This window comes from Sapajus apella, unplaced genomic scaffold (assembly GCF_009761245.1).
Source record: "Sapajus apella isolate SASKATOON/1434 unplaced genomic scaffold, GSC_monkey_1.0 scaffold186, whole genome shotgun sequence".
In the NCBI taxonomy this organism is placed as follows: domain Eukaryota; kingdom Metazoa; phylum Chordata; class Mammalia; order Primates; family Cebidae; genus Sapajus; species Sapajus apella.
Genome location: NW_022437126.1, coordinates 246,864 through 265,855, shown reverse-complemented (window position 1 = coordinate 265,855; position 18,992 = coordinate 246,864). Strand labels below are relative to the sequence as shown.

The 18,992-nt window shown below is 41.4% G+C and overlaps 1 protein-coding gene across 3 annotated transcripts in view; it reads left to right on the top strand.

Moving 5' to 3' along the window:
• Positions 1-18,992, top strand: part of RABEP1 (rabaptin, RAB GTPase binding effector protein 1) — a 126,006-nt gene that overhangs the window by 104,082 nt on the left and 2,932 nt on the right. For all 3 annotated transcript variants that reach the window (XM_032268808.1, XM_032268807.1, XM_032268809.1), the window contains 6 exons: positions 5,641-5,739; positions 9,940-10,080; positions 13,800-13,989; positions 14,619-14,674; positions 16,762-16,860; positions 17,792-17,908. In XM_032268808.1, the coding sequence (XP_032124699.1) occupies positions 5,641-5,739; positions 9,940-10,080; positions 13,800-13,989; positions 14,619-14,674; positions 16,762-16,860; positions 17,792-17,908 (702 nt within the window). The remainder of the gene's footprint in view (positions 1-5,640; positions 5,740-9,939; positions 10,081-13,799; positions 13,990-14,618; positions 14,675-16,761; positions 16,861-17,791; positions 17,909-18,992) is intronic.

The window sequence follows — 18,992 nt, the reverse complement described above, 5'->3', positions numbered from 1 at the left end:
TCTTTCTTTCTTTCTTTCTTTCTTTCTTTCTTTCTTTCTTTCTTTCTCTTTCTTTCTTTCTTTTCTTTCTTTCTTTCTTTCTTTCTTTCTTTCTTTCTTTTTTTGTATTAATTAGGTTTTCCTGCTGCAGTAGAAACTTGCTGACAAAGATACTAATTATTTAAAACTTTTAAAAAGTATAGCAACATGAAAAACCAAAACATATGCAGATACACCAAACAAAGCAGAACTAACATCTGTGTAACCACCATTGAAATCAAGCAGTAGAATATTAGGCAGTATTAGCCAGTACCCCAGAGGCCCTCACTTTCCCTTGCACGTACAACCCCCCCCCCCCCCCCCCGACAGGCAGCCACTGTCCTACCTTCTAATATCATTAGGTTAGTCTGTGCTTTAACTTTAGAAAATGAAGTCATACTTCATTTTGTGTTCTTTTGTGTCGGTCTTCATCTGTTCAGCAGTGTAGTATTCCCACTCATGATGCGTGGAGTAAGTTTGTTCATTTTCATTGTTGAATAGTCATACCATTATATGGATATACCACAGTTTATCCATACTAATGCTGATGGATATTTTAGTTGTTTCCGGTTCTGGGATATTATGAATAATGTTCCTTTGAAATTTTTGAATAGGACGTGGTGGACATGTTTCTGCAGGATATATAACTAGGAGTGGAATGCTTGGGTACAAATAATGCCAGATAGTTTTCAAAGTAGTTATACCAGTTTATACCTCTACCAGCAATGTATGACAGTTTTGTGGTTCCAAGGTCTTGAAAAATGTCATTTTGTTATTTTAATTATATCCGTTTTCGTGGGTGTGTGGTATTTCATTTTGGGGGGTGGGTAGTATTTCATTGTGGCTTAGTTTCCATTTTTCTAATGACCATTGAAGTTATTTAGCATTTTTCATGTTTCTTGGCCATTGGGCTATTGTGTATGTGAGAGATTCTTGCTCAGGTCTTATACTCATCTTTCTATTGGGTCTATTTTACTTTTTTTGGTCTTTAAAAACTGATTTGTTAGGTGTCCTTTATGTAATCTTGTTAGAATCTTTTGGTGATAACTGTTGTAGATGACTTTTACTCAGTAGCTTATATTTTTATCACACCCAGGCCAGAGTGCAGTGGTGCGGTCTCTGTTGACTACAACCTCTGCCTTCCGGGTTCAAGTGGTTTTCCTGCTTCAGCTCCAGAGTAGCTAGGACTACAGGGAGTCACCACCACACCTGGCTAATTTTTGTATTCTCCTGCGTCAGCATCCTGAGTAGCTAGGAATACAGGCACCTGCCACCACGCCCAGCTAATTTTTTTTGTTTTCAGTAGAGATGCAGTTTTACCAGGCTGGCCTCGAACTCCTGACCTCAGTTAACCTGCCTGCCTTGGCCTCCCAAAGTGCTAGGATTATAGTCATGAGGCACTGCGCTCGGCCCAAAGTTATCTTTTTTTTTGAGATGGAGCCTCACTTGTCACTCTGTGGCCCAGGCTGGAGTGCAGTGGCACAACCTCACCTCACTGCAACCTCTGCCTCTCCAGTTCAGGTGATTCTCCTGCCTCAGCCTCCTGAGTAGCTGTGTTTGGAGATGCCCGCCACCACACCCGGCTAATTTTTTTTTTTTTTTCTCCCCCAGATGAAGTCTCGCTCTGTGCCCCCAGGCTGGAGTGCAGTGGTGAAATCTCGCCTTATTGTAACCTCTAGGTTCAAGCGATTTTCCTGCAATAGCCTCCTGAGTAGCTGGGATTGTAGGCACCTGCCACCATACCCTGCTAAATTTTGTATTTTTAGTAGAGACAAGGTTTCACCACCAGCTTGGCTAACAGCGAAACCCTGTCTGTAATAAAAAATATAAAAATTAGCCAGGTTTGGTGGCGGGCGCCTGTAATCCGAGCTACTCGGGAAGCTGAGGCAGGAGAATCGCTTGAACCTGGGAGGCAGAGGTTGCAGTGAGCCGAGACTGTGCCACCGCACTCCAGCCTGGATGACAAGAGTGAGACTCTGTCTCAAAAATAAATAAATAAATAAAAATAAAGACTTTAAAAAAATGATAGAGATGGTATCTTGCTGTGTTTCCCAGGCTGGTCTTGAACTTCTGGGCTCAAGTGATCCTCTCACTTTAGCCTCCTGAAGTTCTGGGATTAGAGGTGTGAGCCACTGTGCCCAACCTAAAGATTTTGTGTGGGTATGTATCTTTTGTTTTTAGCAATTTCACTCTGCTATTACTAGGTGTATTTTTCTTCATACTTTTTCTGTTTAGGCTTCATAGGGATTCTCGAATCTTTGAATTGATGTCTTATATCATAATTGGAAAATTCTTAGCCATTATGTGTCTGAAAAACTTGAGCTGGGTACAGTGGCTTATGCCTGTAATCCCAGTACTTGGGAGGCTGACGTGGGAGGATTGCTTGAGGACAGAAGTTTGGGGCTAGCCCAGGCAACATAGCGAGACTCCATCTCTACTAAAAAATTCAAATAAAATTAGCCAGGCATGGTGGCTCGTGTGTGTAGTCCTAGATACTCGAGGGAAGAGGATCACTTGAGCCCAGGAGGTAGAGGTTTCAGTGAGCTGTGATCACTCCATTGTACTCCAGCCTGGGCAATAGAACAAGACCCTGTCTCTAAACAAAAGAGAAATAAAACAAACAAAAACTTGTATTTCTTACAGTAAAGTGCACAAAGCTCAAGTATACAATTTGATAAATTTTAACATATGAAAAATGTTACCAGGGTAGTCTTCATCCAGATCAAGATACAGAACATTTCCAATATACCCATGCCTTTTCCTAGTCAATAAATACTCAATCTACCTGTACATAGAGATAGCTACTATGCTGACTTTAACACTGTATTTTAGCATTTTAGTTCTTAAATGTCATATAAATGGAATCATACAGTGTAGTGTGTAGCCTTTCATGTCTAGTCTACTTGGCCGTCATTAGGTCGGTGAGATTCATCCATAGTGTTTGGCGTATCGGTAGGTATTTTTTCATGGTTTGAATATTCTTTTACTAGGATATACAAGTTTTTATTCATACTACAGTTGAGGACATTTAGGTTGTTTCTAGTTTATGGCTATTGTGTGTTTTCTTTGAATATTCTTGTACATGTCTTTTGATGAACATGGAGACTAATTTCCTTTGAGAAGGTGTGAGATTAGGAGGTTGTTGTACAGGCTTATTTTTCAATTCTATTAGATATTTCCATTGGCCATTATTTAGACAGTTTATATGTTACACTTTTTTTTTTTTTTTTTTGAGTCAGAGTCTCGCTCTGTTGCCAGGCTGGAGTGCAGTGGCGAGATCTTGGCTCGCTGTAATCTCTGCCTCTCGGGTTCAAGCGATTATCCTGCCTCAGCCTCCCGAGTAGCTGGGATTACCGGTACGTGCCACCATGCCCAGCTAATTTTGTATTTTTAGTAGAGATGAGGTTTCACCATGTTGGCCAGAATGGTCTCTATCTCTTGACCTTGTGATCCACCCACGTTGGCCTTCCAAAGTGCTGGGATTACAGGCATGAGCCACCGCACCCAGCCCATGTTACACCTTCTTACTGCATCTGCATGCCTCTTAACCTCTCTTCTATACTTTCCATCTTTTTGTCTTTACTTTTTTCAAATCTTTCACTCCAACTGATTTTTTTTTCCTTCACATGAATCTTATCTGTGAATCTGTCCATTGAAATTTTAATTTTGGTAATTGATTTTTTTCAGTTCATTGTTTCCATTTGGTTATTTGTCATCTCTAGTTCTCTGTCAACTTTAAATTTTGGAACACGCCAGGTATTTAATAACTCACATATCTGGATTCATGGTGGACCTGTTTCTATTGTCTGTTTTTCTGTCTTATTTTATATTTCCTTGCACATTTTAAGTGCTGAGTATTGTATGTAAAAAATAGTTTAAATAATATAAATTCTAGTATGATGCCATTTTCCTTGAGAGGCAGGCAAATAAATATTGGTACTAACAATCTTGAATCACTTTAATCCAGTTATAGGAATTGAGATGATATAAAGTTATAAAGATTGGATTTTTTTTTTTTTTTTTTTTTTTTTGGTGGAGTCCTGCTTTGTTGCCCAGGCTGGAGTGCAATGTCTCCATCTCGGCTTACTGCAGCCTCCAGTTCCAGGTTCAAGTTATTCCTGTGCTTCAGCCTCCTGAGTAGCTGGGACTACAGGAATGTACCACCATGCCTGGCTATTTTTTTTTTTTCTTTTTAGTTGAGCTGGGTTTCACCATGTTGGCCAGGCTGGTCTCGACCTCCTGACCTCAGGTGATCCGCCCACCTCGGCCACCGAAAGTGCTGGGATTACAGGCATAAACATCACTGTGCCCCGACAAAGATTGGATTATTTAAATTTCTTCCCCTCCCCTAGGGTGTGGCCCTTTTGGGAGATCCAAGCCAAAGGGCAGGATGTTTACCAGGGATCCCTTTGCTAGGTAGGACCTGAACTCTTCACCTATGCCACCTCATCCTGGGGCTCTCCAGCTCTCTCCTGGGCTTCTCAGTGTCACGTCTGTCACACCTGTTACTTAGAAGTGTGGCACATTCTTCTAGAGGACTGTTCCACTCTTCATGTGTCCTTGTCCTGGTCCTTTTCTCTTTGATTCTTTTTTGCTTTGTTAGTTCTCCAGTGCCTTCAAGTAGATATATTTTCATATGGTTTTTCTAATCCTCAATAGGAAGGTTGATTAATATTACCTAATCCACCACTATTAGAAGCAGAATTCTTGAATTTTTTTTTTTATTTTTAGAAGCAGAATTCTGACAATAATTATTTTAAAAATGTCTAAATAAAATCATTTCCACTCATAAGTTTTATGTATGATTCATCCATTTTCAAATAAACCCCTCCTTAGGAACATTGAAACTAATTCAAGGGAGTTTATAATTCATTGATATTACTCATGTATAAATTGCTTGAATTGTAGCAAGTTAAAGATTGCAGCTAGTTCAGAAAACATTTCATTTATCCTTTAAATGTGTGATGTTTTGTGGGCCTGATTTCACATTTTTATTAATTTTTTTTTTTTTTTTTGAGATGGAGTTTAACTCTTGTCACCTAGGCTGGAGTGCAATGGCACAATCTTGGCTCACTGCAACCTCCACTTCCCGGGTTCGAGCTGTTCTCCTGCCTCAGCCTCGGAGTAGCTGGGATTACAGGCACCTGCCACCACACCCAGCTAATTTTTGTACTTTTAATAGATGTGGGATTTCACTGTGTTGGCCACGCTGGTCTTGAACTTATGACCTCAGGTGATCCACCCGCCTCAGTCTCCCAAAGTGTTGGGATTATAGGTGTGAGCCACTGCGCCCAGCCTGATTTTTTTTTTAAAAGAACATCTTAAAAAATAGCTACAACTAGGTCATGTGCATTAATATCTTTCTTGACACCGGTAGAATGCCCTTTGTTAATGTATGGCTACATGTGACTCAGGGGCTTTGGCATTGCCTTGTGTTATCTGAAAGGACAAGGCTTTGCACACAGCAGATGTGCACATAACTGTTGAATGGTGGTGAGTGGTTACCATGAAGTAATATATTATCAGCTCGGACACTAAATTATGAGAGGATGGAAGAGTTAGTTTCAGAATAACCAATTTCCTAACTATATTTCTATGTATGTGTGTTTTTTTTTTTAAAAGATCTCTGCACTTGTCCTGAGAGCCCAAGCATCCGAGATCTTACTTGAAGAGTTACAACAGGGGTTTTCCCAGGCAAAGAGGGATGTTCAGGAACAGATGGTAAGTTAACATTTTAAGTAAACGATAACTATGTTACATATATTCCTTTTTTGTTCTATTTTGACATCATCTTTCATATGACTTTGTCATCCTGTCCAAAGTAGTTACTATTATGTTCTCCAGGGACTATAGAACATTAGTAATGGACGAAATATTCTAACGACAGTATTCCTTTTTAAACCTACTTTCTGATCAAACAAAATTTTTTTCTCATTGTTTAACTTATTTTTCTGATCTGGGAAACCTAAACAGAATAAAGTATGGACATATATTTAATTTTGAATTCCAAATAAAAGCTAAAAAATTGAAATATTTGAGAGCCATAGCTGGTGCAGCTTTTGACCAGTCATTTTGTGATTTTCCTGGATGGCTAATTTATTTAGAATAAACTTATTAGGGTCAGGCGTGGTGGCTCACACCTTTAATCTCAGCACTTTGGGAGGCTGAGGTGGGCGGATCATGAGGTCAGGAGATTGAGACCATCTTGGCTAACAGGGTGAAATCCTGTCTCTACTAAAAATACAAAAAATTACAGTTGGGCACTGTGGCTCATGCCTGTAATCCCAGCACTTTGGGAGTCTGTGGTGGGTGGATCACCCGAGGTTGGGAGTGCGAGATCAGCATGACTAACATGGAGAAACCACGCCTCTGCTAAACATGCAAAAAATTAGCAAGGCGTGGTGGCACGTACCTGTATTCCCAGCTACTCAGGAGGCTGAGGCAGGAGAATCACTTGAACCTGGGAGGTGGAGGTTGCAGTGAGCCTAGATGGTACCACTGCACTCCAGCCTGGGTGACAAAAAAAAAAAAAGAACCTTATTTTTTTGTGATTTTTTTTTTTTTAAAGTTCCTAAGCTATCATTAGTGTTAGTGTATGTGTATGTGTGTATGTGTGTGTGTATATATATATATTTTTAGAGATGATGGGATTTCTCCATTTGGTCAGGCTGATCTCGAACCTCTGACCTCAGGTGATCAGCCCGCTTCTGCCTCCCAAAGTGCTGGAATTACAGGCATGAGCCACTGTGCCTGGCCAAGAATAACCTTATTAGTTTCACAGGGGTTATGAAAAAAACATGTAACTGTTGTGATGCTGGGGAACTTCCAGAAGGCCATCCTTCGAGGGATGCGGACAGAGTCTTATTAGCAAGGGCTGGCTGGAACCTTTCCAGATAGTTCCCCAGGCTTGGGCCTCCCTCCTCACCAGTCTGGCTGCATTTGCTCTGTTTTTCTCAAAGTTGGAGCCTACATCTGATGGCTTCAATTAAACTATAGTAGAGATGGCCCTGCTGAGATGATTCTACAAAGCTGCTTACCTGGGGATGACAGGTTTAAAAAAAAAAAAAAAAGCCTTGGGTGGAATAGTAATTGTACATTTTTAATTGTTATTAGGTCAGTATCTGAATGGCCTTTGAGCTGATCCCTAAATCCTAGACCTGTTCTGTTGGAGAGAATCTCATCCTAATCAGTGACCCATAGTTTCATATGTTTTCTCTCTCTTTTTTTTTTTTTTCTTTTGAGACAGAGTCTTGCTCTGTCGCCAGGCTGGAGTGCAGTGGCGCAATGTTGATTCAGTGTAACCTCCACCTCTCAGGTTCAGGCAGTTCTCCTGTCTCAGCCTCCCAAGTAGCTGGGATTACAGGCATGTGCCACCATGCCCAGCTAATTTTTTGTATTTTTAGTAGAGACGGGGTTTCACCATGTTGACCAGGATGGTCTCGATCTCTTGACCTCGTGATCCGCCCGCCTCGGCCTCCCAAAGTGCTGGGATTACAGGCTTGAGCCACCGCGCCCGGCCAATTTTTGTATTTTTAATGTAGACAGGGTTTCACCATGTTGGCCAGGCTGGTCTGGAACTCCTGAACTTGTGATCCACCTACCTCAGCCTCCCAAAATGCTGGGATTACTGGTGTGAGCCACCACACCCTATCTTATATGTTTTTCTAATTAGACAATATAAAATAATAACACTGGCATAACAACCACTGTTAAATACTGACAACTTCATAGTGGTGAGCCGCCTACACTTCTTTGTCCTCTTGCATCTTTTTCCTTCTCGTCTTTTAAGGCCCATCTGCCTTTTCAGACACTTTTCAAGCTGGTTTCACTTAAAATGAGTGTGTGTGACACTGGAGAAATTAAGGTTGAGGTCTTGTGAACTCGAATACACGACCATTTTGTTGAAATTAACATGAGTAAGAGAGAAACACCCCGTTAGTGCATGCTTGCCCTTGTTCTCAGTCTCTCTGTGTATGTTTGTAGGTATATGATGTATATGTATATATGTTTTGGTTTGTTTTTGCTGGACTATTTGGAGTTAAGTTGTAGACACGACAGTCATAAATATTTTAGTACGTATTTCCTCAAACAAAGAGTTGTTCTGCATTGCCACAATACTATTATTACATCCTTAAAATTTAACCAGTTGTCCCAGTAAGTCCTTGATTACTTTTTAGTGGTGGTTTTCCTTTTTATATTTTCTGTATTTTGATCCAGGAACCAATCAGTGATCACATATTACATCTTGTTGTCATGTCACTTTAGTCACTTTTAATCTGGAGTAGTCTCCCACTCTTTTTTTTTTTTTTTTTTTTTTAAGAATCCAGGCCAGTTGCTTTGTTTTAGGCCAGCTCTCTTGTAGAATTCATTTGTCTGATTATCTCCTCGTGATTTGATTCGGGTTAGACATTTTGGCATGAATACTGCATAAATGAAATGACTCAGTGGGAGGTTCATATCATGAGGCACATTAATGATGGGTGGTTCCATACTGGGGATGTTAAATTTGATCACTTGGTTAAGGTAGGGACAAAATAGTTTCAGAGTGACTACATCAATATTGCTACTAACACCAAATCTACTAAGTGAAGGTCAGCATTTCTTTGTAGTTCCTTCTGCCCTTAGACGGTATCTCAGCTAAGGGCTTACATTTTAAGTACTGTGTTCAAAAGTTAGGTTTTTTTCTCTGTGGTTGTATTATGAATTTGATATGTAGTTAGCTCCATTTGTTTCTCTTTGTATTTTCAGATTTGATTTTTCTTTTTTGATTTATATTTTGTATATGCAACATGGTTCATAAATCAAAAGTATAAAAGTAGATACTCAGCTCCATTTCTGTTCCCTATCCTTTTCACCCCATTTCCACCCACTTTCATAAGTAATCATTTAAATTTATTTTTGGCCTAACCTTCTGTTTTTCTCTTTACAAAAATAACCAAATATATACATTTTCTTCTTTCCCTTCTTTCATATCCAAAAGGTGGTATGATGCTAAGATTTTGTTGTAAATGGGTTGAAAGTGATCATTAAACACAGCTAATTCTAGTCTGAAGAAATAAGAGCCAGTGGGGTTTAGCCAGAGCATTTGCATGACCTTGACTGCCTGTCTCTAGGCTCTGTGTCCTTCAGGATGCAGCTAAGTCATCGCCTCCTTTGGGAAGTGTTCTCTAACCCTCTCCCCAATTTCCTGCCCCCAGTTAGGTACCCTTTTGTCCTTTTATCACTTTATGGTACTGTAGAGTAGTTTTTGGTTTACTTGTGTTTCTCGTCTGTTGGACCATGAGCTTTTCCTGGGCAAAGTCTTTGTCTTTTCTCTCTGTATTTCCTGTGGGCAGCAAACTAGCATATAGAAGCTGCAAAACAAATGTTGTATGAAAGCATAATTTACATTTATGAGTACCCTTAAGGTAAGTGACTTAGTATTACAGATTAGCAAGAGTCACATGCTTTTGTAGAACTTCTACTCGGATTTGCTGGAATAACTTTTATATTGATACAGATAATATGAAATACCTAAAATTGTTTTACACATCAACAAGCAGAAGTGGGATCATGTCCCATTTTAAGAATAAGCTTCTCAAGTGCCCTATGATTCCTGAGCTTAGATCCTCTTGATGACTTCCAGTATATAGGGCTGCTGGGCCATTGACAGTGATCCGAGCTTGAACAGATGTATAGGTAATGGGAAATGAAAACACTGCCTTTTGTTTCTCCCTGCTTTCTGTTGAATGCATGCCATGAGGAAATAGGAATTGTCTTAGAGTACATGCTCTGAGCTGCTTTTTCTAACTCTCGCAGAACTTTCTCATATACCCCTCTGTCCTTAGCACTCCTTTAGTTTGGTCTTGTTTTTATTTGGTGTAGCTATCATCAGACTGGATTTACCTTTCTGGCTGTGATTAGTATCTACTTCTATTTTAGGCAGTGCTGATGCAGTCACGGGAACAGGTTTCAGAGGAGCTGGTGAGGTTACAGAAAGATAATGACAGTCTCCAGGGAAAGCATAGCTTGCATGTATCATTACAGCAAGCAGAAGACTTCATCCTCCCAGACACTATAGAGGTAACTTAATTTCCACATGATAAAAAATGTAAACAAGTGTATTTTCTGAAATGACCATATGTTTTTTATGTAAACAGCTTTATTCAGATACCAGATATCATTCACATGCCAATTCACCCATTTAAAGTGTGCCATTCTGTGGTTTTTGCTGTACTCACAGATATGTGCAAACATTGTCACAATCAGTTTTAGACATTCCTTTTTTTTTTTTTTTTTTTTTTTTTTTGGAGACGGAGTCTTGCTCTGTCACCCAGGCTGGAGTGCAGAGGTGTGATCTTGGCTCACTGCAAACTCTGCCTCCTGGGTTCAAGAGATTCTCCTGTCTCAGCCTCCTGATTAGCTGGGATTATAGGTGTGTACCATCACGCCTGGCTAGTTTTTTGTATTTTTAGGAGAGACAGGGTTTCACCGTGTTAGCCAGGATGGTCTCCATCTCCTGACCTTGTGATCTGCCCGCCTTCATCTCTTAAACTGCTGCGATTACAGGCGTGAGCCACCATGCCCGGTCTAGAACATTTTTGTCACCTTAAAAAGTAATTCCTTGTGACCCAAGTACACACACACACACACACACACACACACACAGTAACACTTTACCCTTTAGCTACCATCCTTATTCCCCCTCCTCTCTTAATGTTAAGCAACTACTAATTTACTTCTGCCTCTATAGCTGTCCCTATGCCGGACTTTCCTGTGAATAGAATCATATAATATGTGGTCTTTTGTGTCTATCTTCTTTCACATAGCCTAATGTTTTAAAGATCTGTAAGTTATTTTTGTGAGATCAGACTGAGAGTGTGCCAGAAATTAAATGTTTGAAGGGGTTACCATGCTGGCTGCTTATGATGTTTGTTTTTGTGTCTAGTACTTAAAAGGTTACCCACCATCATTCTGTCCATAAAGATGAGACTTTTGTTTTGAGACAGATAATATTTTATCTGTCTGAAATATATTATCTGTCACCCAGGCTGGAGTGCAATGGTGGGGTTCTCTATCTCTGCTTACTGCAACCTCCGTCTCCCGGGTTCAAACAGTTCTCCTGCCTCAGCCTCCCAAGTAGCTGGGATTACAAGCACCTGCCACCATGCCTACCTGATGTTTTGTATTTATAGTATAGACGGGGTTTCACCATGTTGGCCAGGCTGGTCTCAAACTCCTGACCTCAAGTGAACCACCTTGCCTGACCAAAGATGACACTTTTGGTCACTTACATTCTTCTCTGGTTGGGTAAACCTGGTCTACAAAACTGGTTTCCCAGAGACATTCATAACTGTCTCCTTAACTTTATCCAAGCATTATTTTTAATTTTTAGTTTTTGAGACACAGTTTCACTCTGTCGCCCAGGCTGGAGTGCAGTGGAGCGCGATCTTGGCTCTTTGCCTCCTGAGTTCAAGTGATTCTCCTGCTTCAGCCTCTTGAATAGCTGGGATTACAGGCATGTGCCAGCATGCTGGGCTAAATTTTTTTTGTATTTTTAGTAGAGACGGGGTTTCACTGTGTTGGCCAGGCTGGTCTCAAAGCCCTGATCTCAAGTGACCAGCCCGCCTCAGTCTCCCAAAGTTCTGGGATTGCAAGTGTGAGCCACCGTGCCCATCCTATCCAACCTTTGTATCTTTTTTTTTTTTTTTTCCTTTTTAAGGAAATCTTAGTAGAAGTTTTCCCTAATTATACCCTACAGATCCAACCTCTACAATTTGGACCTCACTCGTTTTTCCTATATATGTATTAACACGACTGTTTTTTATTTCATCATTTACAGAAAACCAGTTGTCTACCTTGCCATTAGCTCCTTGCTGTCCCCCATCTTTCCCCACCTTCTTGTCATCTCAGCTCATGTTACAGGCACTCTTGGGAGAGCTGCCTTTTCTTTCTGAATTGGTGACTGCTCTCATCAAAAGAACGTATGGTGACTCAGGCCTGCAATCCCAGCACTTTGGGAGGCCAAAGCAGGTGGATTGCTTGAGTTCAGGAGTTAAACACCAGCCTGGGCAACATGGCAAAACCCTGACACTACTAGAACAAAAAAAGAAATTAGCCAGGCATGTTGGCACACATTTGTAGTAGTCCCAGCTACAGCTACTTGGGAGGCTGAGATGGGAGGGATTGCCTGAGCCCAGGAGGTCAAAGCTGCAGTGAGCTGAGACGTGTCACTGCCCTCCAGCCTGGGTGACAGAGTGAGACCCTGTCCAAATTTTAAAAAAAAGGTATCGGGCACCTGTCTACTTTTGCTATCAGCTTAAAATCACTGTTTTACCATCTTCCACCTCTGTTAGATTTTTCTCTTCTGTCAGGAAAAAATACTGTCTTCTATGTTCTTTAGAGACTTTTTATTCCTAGATTTTATTTATTTATTTTGAGACAGAGTCTTGCTCTGTCAACCATGCTGGACTGCAGCGGTACAATCTCAGCTTATTGCAACCTCTGCTTCCTGGGTTCAAGTGATTCTCCTGTCCCAGCCTCCTGAGTAGCTGGGACTACAGGTGTGTGCCACCACATCCAGCTAATTTTTGTATTTTTAGTAGAGACAGGGTTTCACCATTTTGGCCAGGCTGGTCTCGAATTCCTGACCTCAAGTGGTCTTCCTGCGTTGGCCTACCAAAGTGCTGGGATTACAGCCATGGGCCACTGTGCTTGGCTAGTCCTAGATTTTAAAATGTTCAAGAATCCAGGTGGGGCACAGTGGTGCTTGTCTGTAATCTCAGCACATTGGGTGGTTGAAGTGGGAGGGTTGCTTGAGCCCAGGAGATTGAGACTAACCTGGGCAACACAGTGAGATTGTGTCTCTATAAAAAAAATAAGAAAACTACCTGGGCATGGTGGCATGTACCTATAATCCTAGCTACTTGGGAGGCTGAGGCAGGAGGATGGCTTGAGCCTAGAAGTTTGAGTCTGTGGTGAGATATGATTATGCCATTGCACTCCATACTCCAGTCTGGGTGACAGAGGAAGATCCCGTCTCAAGAAAAAGAAAAAAAAAGTTATAAGAATCCTTTAAGAATGTAGTCAGTCTTATAAGCCTTGATTCTTGGACCTGCCTCAGTAATAAATCTTATGGAATTTAAAAAACTGTTTAATTTATATGCATTGTTATCTGAGAATCCTGTTTTTATATTAGAGTTGCTTTAGGCTATAATTGGAAGGATTTCTAAAAGACAGAACTAAAATTTAGGAAGAAAAATAAAATAAATTTTATACAGCTTATCACCTTAGGAAGCCATCTTTCCATTATTTACCTCTGGCCTAAGGTCATACTTTGCTCGTGGTAGATGTTCAGTAAATGTTTGAATGAATGATAAGTGAATAAGTAAATAAATGTTATCCTCTTAGTTGACACTTGCTACTGAGTTTATCTTTTTTGTCTTCATTTCCTAACTCCTCCCAAATATCTGCAAGTAATTGTAGAGGGTTCTAAGGTATTATTTCTATTGAATGGCTTATTGTAAGTCACTTAACCTTTTTTTTTTTTTTCTTCTTATGAAACAGTTTTGAGGGAAAAATATGTGGCTCACAAGATACCATTGGGCCCAAAATGTCTCCTTTCTATAACCTACTGAATGTTAACCTGACATGCCACCTTCCCCGAAGCTCTAAGTGGCTTAATGGTCAAAGTCTTAATTTTTGAACATTGAAATAACATCTGAAATTCTAGTTATAGAAAATCTTTGGTTTATTTTCTTTCACTCTCACAAACCCAATAATAATTTATTTGTTGAATCCAGGCACTGCGGGAATTGGTATTAAAATACCGTGAGGACATCATTAATGTGCGGACAGCAGCAGACCACGTGGAAGAAAAGCTGAAGGCTGAGATACTTTTCCTAAAAGAGCAGATCCAAGCAGAACAGTGTTTAAAAGAAAATCTTGAAGAAACTCTGCAGCTAGAAATAGAAAACTGCAAGGAGGAAATAGGTGAAGATAATAGTGATGTAGTTTGGAATAAGAGTCACTAAATAAAACTGTATTAAAGAAGTAATATATGACCATGGAGTCTGGGACACGTAAAAGCATAGGAAAGAATTTAGTAAGGACTCAGTCCATTTTTTGTAATTTTTAATACAAAAATTAGCCACCACGCCTGGCTAATTTTGTATTTTTAGTAGAGATGGGGTTTCTCCATGTTGGTCAGGCTGGTCTCGAACTCCCAACCTCAGGTGATCCGTCCACCTCCAAAAGTGCTGGAATTACAGGTGTGAGCCACCACACCCAGCCAAAAACTTGTCTGTTTATGAGTTCTGTGGCCTTTTTGGCAATTATTCATAGATAGGAGACTCAGTACTTGAACCCAGACCCAGGGGAACATGATTTGATGGGTGGCAGTTCCCTGCAGAGATATATGATCTAGAAGTAGTTTATGATACAGTAGCCATTTGCGTGGACCTGAGCCTAAATATGCTGACTGCTTGGTGATAATTTTGAGAAGGCAGCCCCACAACCCATGTTCAGTATATGTTTGCATCCTTTGGAGGTGTCTAAAATTTTAAAACAATTTTCATCAATAATAGATGAATGCTAATACGTCTCAATGTTTTTTCTTCTAGCTTCCATTTCTAGCTTAAAAGCTGAATTAGAAAGAATAAAGGTAGAAAAAGGACAGGTAAGTCGTGAGTTTCAAATTTCAGCAACCAGTGGTTATTTATTGACTTCTATGCTAGACACAACAAACAAAAAATAATTAAGGCATGGGCCCTGTCTTAAGAAACTTCTGTCTAGTGGGGAAAAGACAATGGGGTAAGGGTGTGATGTGACTGAGAATGCCTCGTGTGTCAGGCCACGTTAAACTGAGGAGGTGAGGCTAACGTGTCTGTAGCCCGGAGTTGCCTAGTGTAGTGCGCAGACAGACCAGGCATGGTCATAACATGGCATATGCTTAGAGGTACAGTGGAAATCTGTATGAAAACAGTACAAACAAGAGATGTTTTCTAGCTGGTTTAGTCCTCTTAGACATCATCATTACCTTTCATAGTAATCCTATTCAACTTCTTGACCTCATCGTTCCTTGATTTAGAGATTTTCACCTCCACTCTGCCCTCCCTTCCCATGCACTGGGCTGAACTTTGCCCCGACTGTGTCATCTCACTGCAGCCTAGTTCCTTGACCACAATCTGCCATCCTTCCAGCTCTTCATCCTGCAGGCCTATCCATCTGAGTATCTCATTCAGGCCTCCAGTTTGTTTTCCCTTTTATCCTGGTTGTAACAGCTTCATGGCTTGCTTGCTTTCCCCTAGGTTGCATCTTACTTCCCCTCATCACCCACCACATCTGCCCCCCTCTTTGACTCCTTGTCCTGCTGCTGCCCTCACTTGACTACTGCTGAACCCTGGACTAGTCCTGCTGTCCCTAGCTGGTGATGCCACCAGACTTGGTGACACTGCATGCTCATGCTGCCAGATAGGCCTCCAGTGTTTCTCATGCAGCCTTTCATGTGTCCTCAATTGCATCTCTTCCATTCCTTAGAGGGGCAATTTCAGTCACCTTTACCTCAGCCCCATCGCTCAGCAGATGCTGGCCTCAGTCCTCAGGCATAAGGCAGGGCCACCTTCAGCTACTGGGCTCCCCAGTTACAGGTTCTCCTTTTATTCCCAGCCTTCTCTTTTTCTTCAGAGAAAATAATGACCTGCTTCTGACCACGGTGCCTTGTTGCATAGATGCTTTTACTGAGTATCTTTGGACTTTTCCAGGTGTCCCCTCACAGCTCTTGACTGGTATTTTCCATGATGCATGAATAGGCTCAGTTGTCTCCCATTCAGAGAAGACATTTCTCTTTGCACTCCTCTCCCAAGATACCAATCTTTCTTCCTTCCTGTTGCCACAGTCTTGCTCATCTCACTGCCTGACTTCCCAGTCACCCCTTCACCTGCTGCAGTCTGCTTTCTGCCTCCACTTTGCTACTGATATTGCACCAGAAGAAATGACCAGTGCTCTAAATACATCACATCCTTTCCACTCCAGCTGCCGCTCTTTTGAGTTCAGACTTCACTCTCACCTGGCTTACTGTAACAGCCTAACTTCCTTGCCTCCAAAATCTGTCCCCTTCTAATTCATCTCCATATTGAAATCAAGATGATCTTTACAAATTATAAACTTGATCACGTCCCAGTCTAGTGGAGAGCCCTCCAGTGGTTCCCTTTATGTACAGGATCATGTCTATATCCTTGGCCCACCAATAGCTCTCCTGCCTCAGCACCTCTCTGCCTCATGTTGGGAGTCTGTGGCTCCCAACATACTTGCTGTGCTTGTAGGCAAGCCGAACATACCACTGTTCCTGCATGCGTTTTTAATGCATGCCCTCCATTCCCTCTTTAGACTAGAGTATCTCTCTGCATCCTCTCCCCCATGTCACCCTTGTCTTTCCTCTGTAAAAATATAGGAGTCAAATGTCCTCTCCTCAGTCCTTTGTAACTTTTCTGGCAGAATTAAATGCTTCTTCCTTCATCCATGTCTGTTTTCCCTGTTCTCCATCTTGAGGCCTTAGAATATAGTTTAAGTGCCTAATAAATGGTTAATGAAAGAATAGTTCAGGAAGAATACATAGGAGATCCACAGAGATGAAAGAGAGAGTAGTAGTATTCCAAGGGTAGCCTGAGAGTCTCGGTGTAATTCTCCAGGCCATAGGCTCTTTTAGGCAGTATACTGGGGCCCTAAGGGAGTTTCTATGAGTTTCAGCCTTTTCCTTTTTCACAGCTGGAGTCCACATTAAGAGAGAAGTCTCAACAGCTTGAGAGTCTTCAGGAAATAAAGATCGGTTTGGAAGAACAGTTAAAGAAAGAGACTGCTGCTAAGGTAGTATTGTTCTTGGTCATTTAATTTTAAAAAGCAGGACTAAGAATGTAGGATCACATCTTATGTGTTTAAGAAAAAAATATTGGTGCTTTGAAGTGTCACTTTTTAAAAAGTTGGCAAGATTGTCAGCTTGTGAAAAGAAAAAATGTAAACAAATTGATCTATTACAGCGGGGTTAAATCTTTCTGCTAGCTCTGAAGGCATGTGTCTTTGGCTTACTTCAGATAGTAGGCAATCAGGGCCATTGACCAAGCTTGGGCACTACCTAGTTAGAAGCACTGATTTGAAAGTATCATTCCATTTGACGGATATATCAAATCCAAGGAGAGATTGTATCAAACCAGATTTGCTGCCTAAATTTTGGTTAGTTCTGTTAGAATAAATATGCATGTTGTGGGGGTACTTCCCTAGAAATGGTCTTAGTGAGCTTAGTGGTCAGACCTTGAAGTACAGACAGTGTTGTTTGTTTGTTTTCAGAAAGGCTCCCACACATCCTTCTCGTTTTCTGTTAGAGAGATTGGGGATAGCTGGGGCTGACTGGGGCATATTCACTGTTTCCTGGTGGATGCTTGACTATTGAGATTGTCAGAGGAAATCCTGTTTGTATCCCTGTTGCTGTGACAGATGCTGATCTTAGCAGCTGTGTTTTGATGATTATAGCCAGTCACCAGCCACTGCGGGTGGGGGTGCAGCACTTTAATCCATTTCTTCCTCTGGCTTTCATACCCAGTTAATCTTAGGACCTAGAACAAATATTCTAGATGGCTTGCACCCTTGCCTTATAGATGGAAGAGACTGGTAGTATACAGGAGTGTGATGGATACCCACCCACTTTTCTGCTCTGGTAGTAGGTAACTACAAGTTACTAGATTTCCTGATTCTGACCTTTGCTCTTTGGCATTAATCTTCATTCAAAACTTGTATTTTTCAGGCCACCGTTGAACAACTAATGTTTGAAGAGAAGAACAAAGCTCAGAGATTACAGACAGAATTAGATGTCAGTGAGCAAGTCCAGAGAGATTTTGTAAAGCTTTCACAGACCCTTCAGGTGAGGCATTTGGGGAACCACAGAGCATGAAGGCAGTTTTAGGGGACAGAACCTTGCTGATCCCTGACTTGACCACTGGCAGTAGCTAGAGGTTTAGAGACTATGGCTGCTCCTACCTCCACCCCAGATGTCTGCCTCATCATTCAAGCCAGAAACCTGGTGTGTTCTTCAGACTTGGCCCCCTTTTTTCCTCTATACCTGCCAATTTTGCCTCCTTATGAGTCAAGTAAACTCCTTAGCATACCATGTAAGACTCTTCCAAGCCACGCCTACCCCAGTGTTTTGCTTATCTGTCTTGTTTTATACTCTCAAGTTTAACTACTTATGGTTCCTTGCTCACAGCGTGGTGTTGCATCTGGTAAGCATCTTTGTCTCATCCCCTCCTGACTCCTTCCTTTCAAGGCTCAGCATAGGTGTGTCCTCTCCATGGAGCCCTTCATGGTCCCTGAGCTGGGCTAAAGTGCCTCCTTCCGTGTGCCATGCTCCCTCGGCACTCTATGAATACCTGTAATGAGACAATGACATTTAGAATATTGTTCTAAAACTCTTTAAGTTTGTTTCCCAGTGGAACTGTAGATTCTTAAGGGTCAGGAGTCAGGTCTCATTTGTCTCCATAATCCTAACAAGGTACAATTTAAAATCCTAATCTGGGCTGGGCATGGTGGCTCATACCTGTAATCCCAGCACTTTGGGAGGCTGAGGTGGGAGTTAAGGACCAGCCTCGCCAACATGGAGAAACCTCATTTCTACTAAAATTATAAAAATTAGCTGGGGCTAGGAGTGGTGGCTCACTCATGCCTGTAATCCCAGTACCTTGGCAGGTGGATCACCTTAGGTCAGGAGTTCGAGACCAGCCTGACCAATATGGTGAAACCCTGTCTCTACTAAAAATATAAAAATTAGCCAGGCATGATGGCACATGCCTGTAGACCCAGCTGGTTGGGAGGCTGAGACACGAGAATCGTTTGAACCCAGGAGGTGGAGGTTGCCGGGAGCCGAGATCACACCATTGCACTCTGGCCTGGGTGAAAATAGCAAAACTGTCTCACACAAAAATAAATAAAAAATAAATCCCAGTCCATTA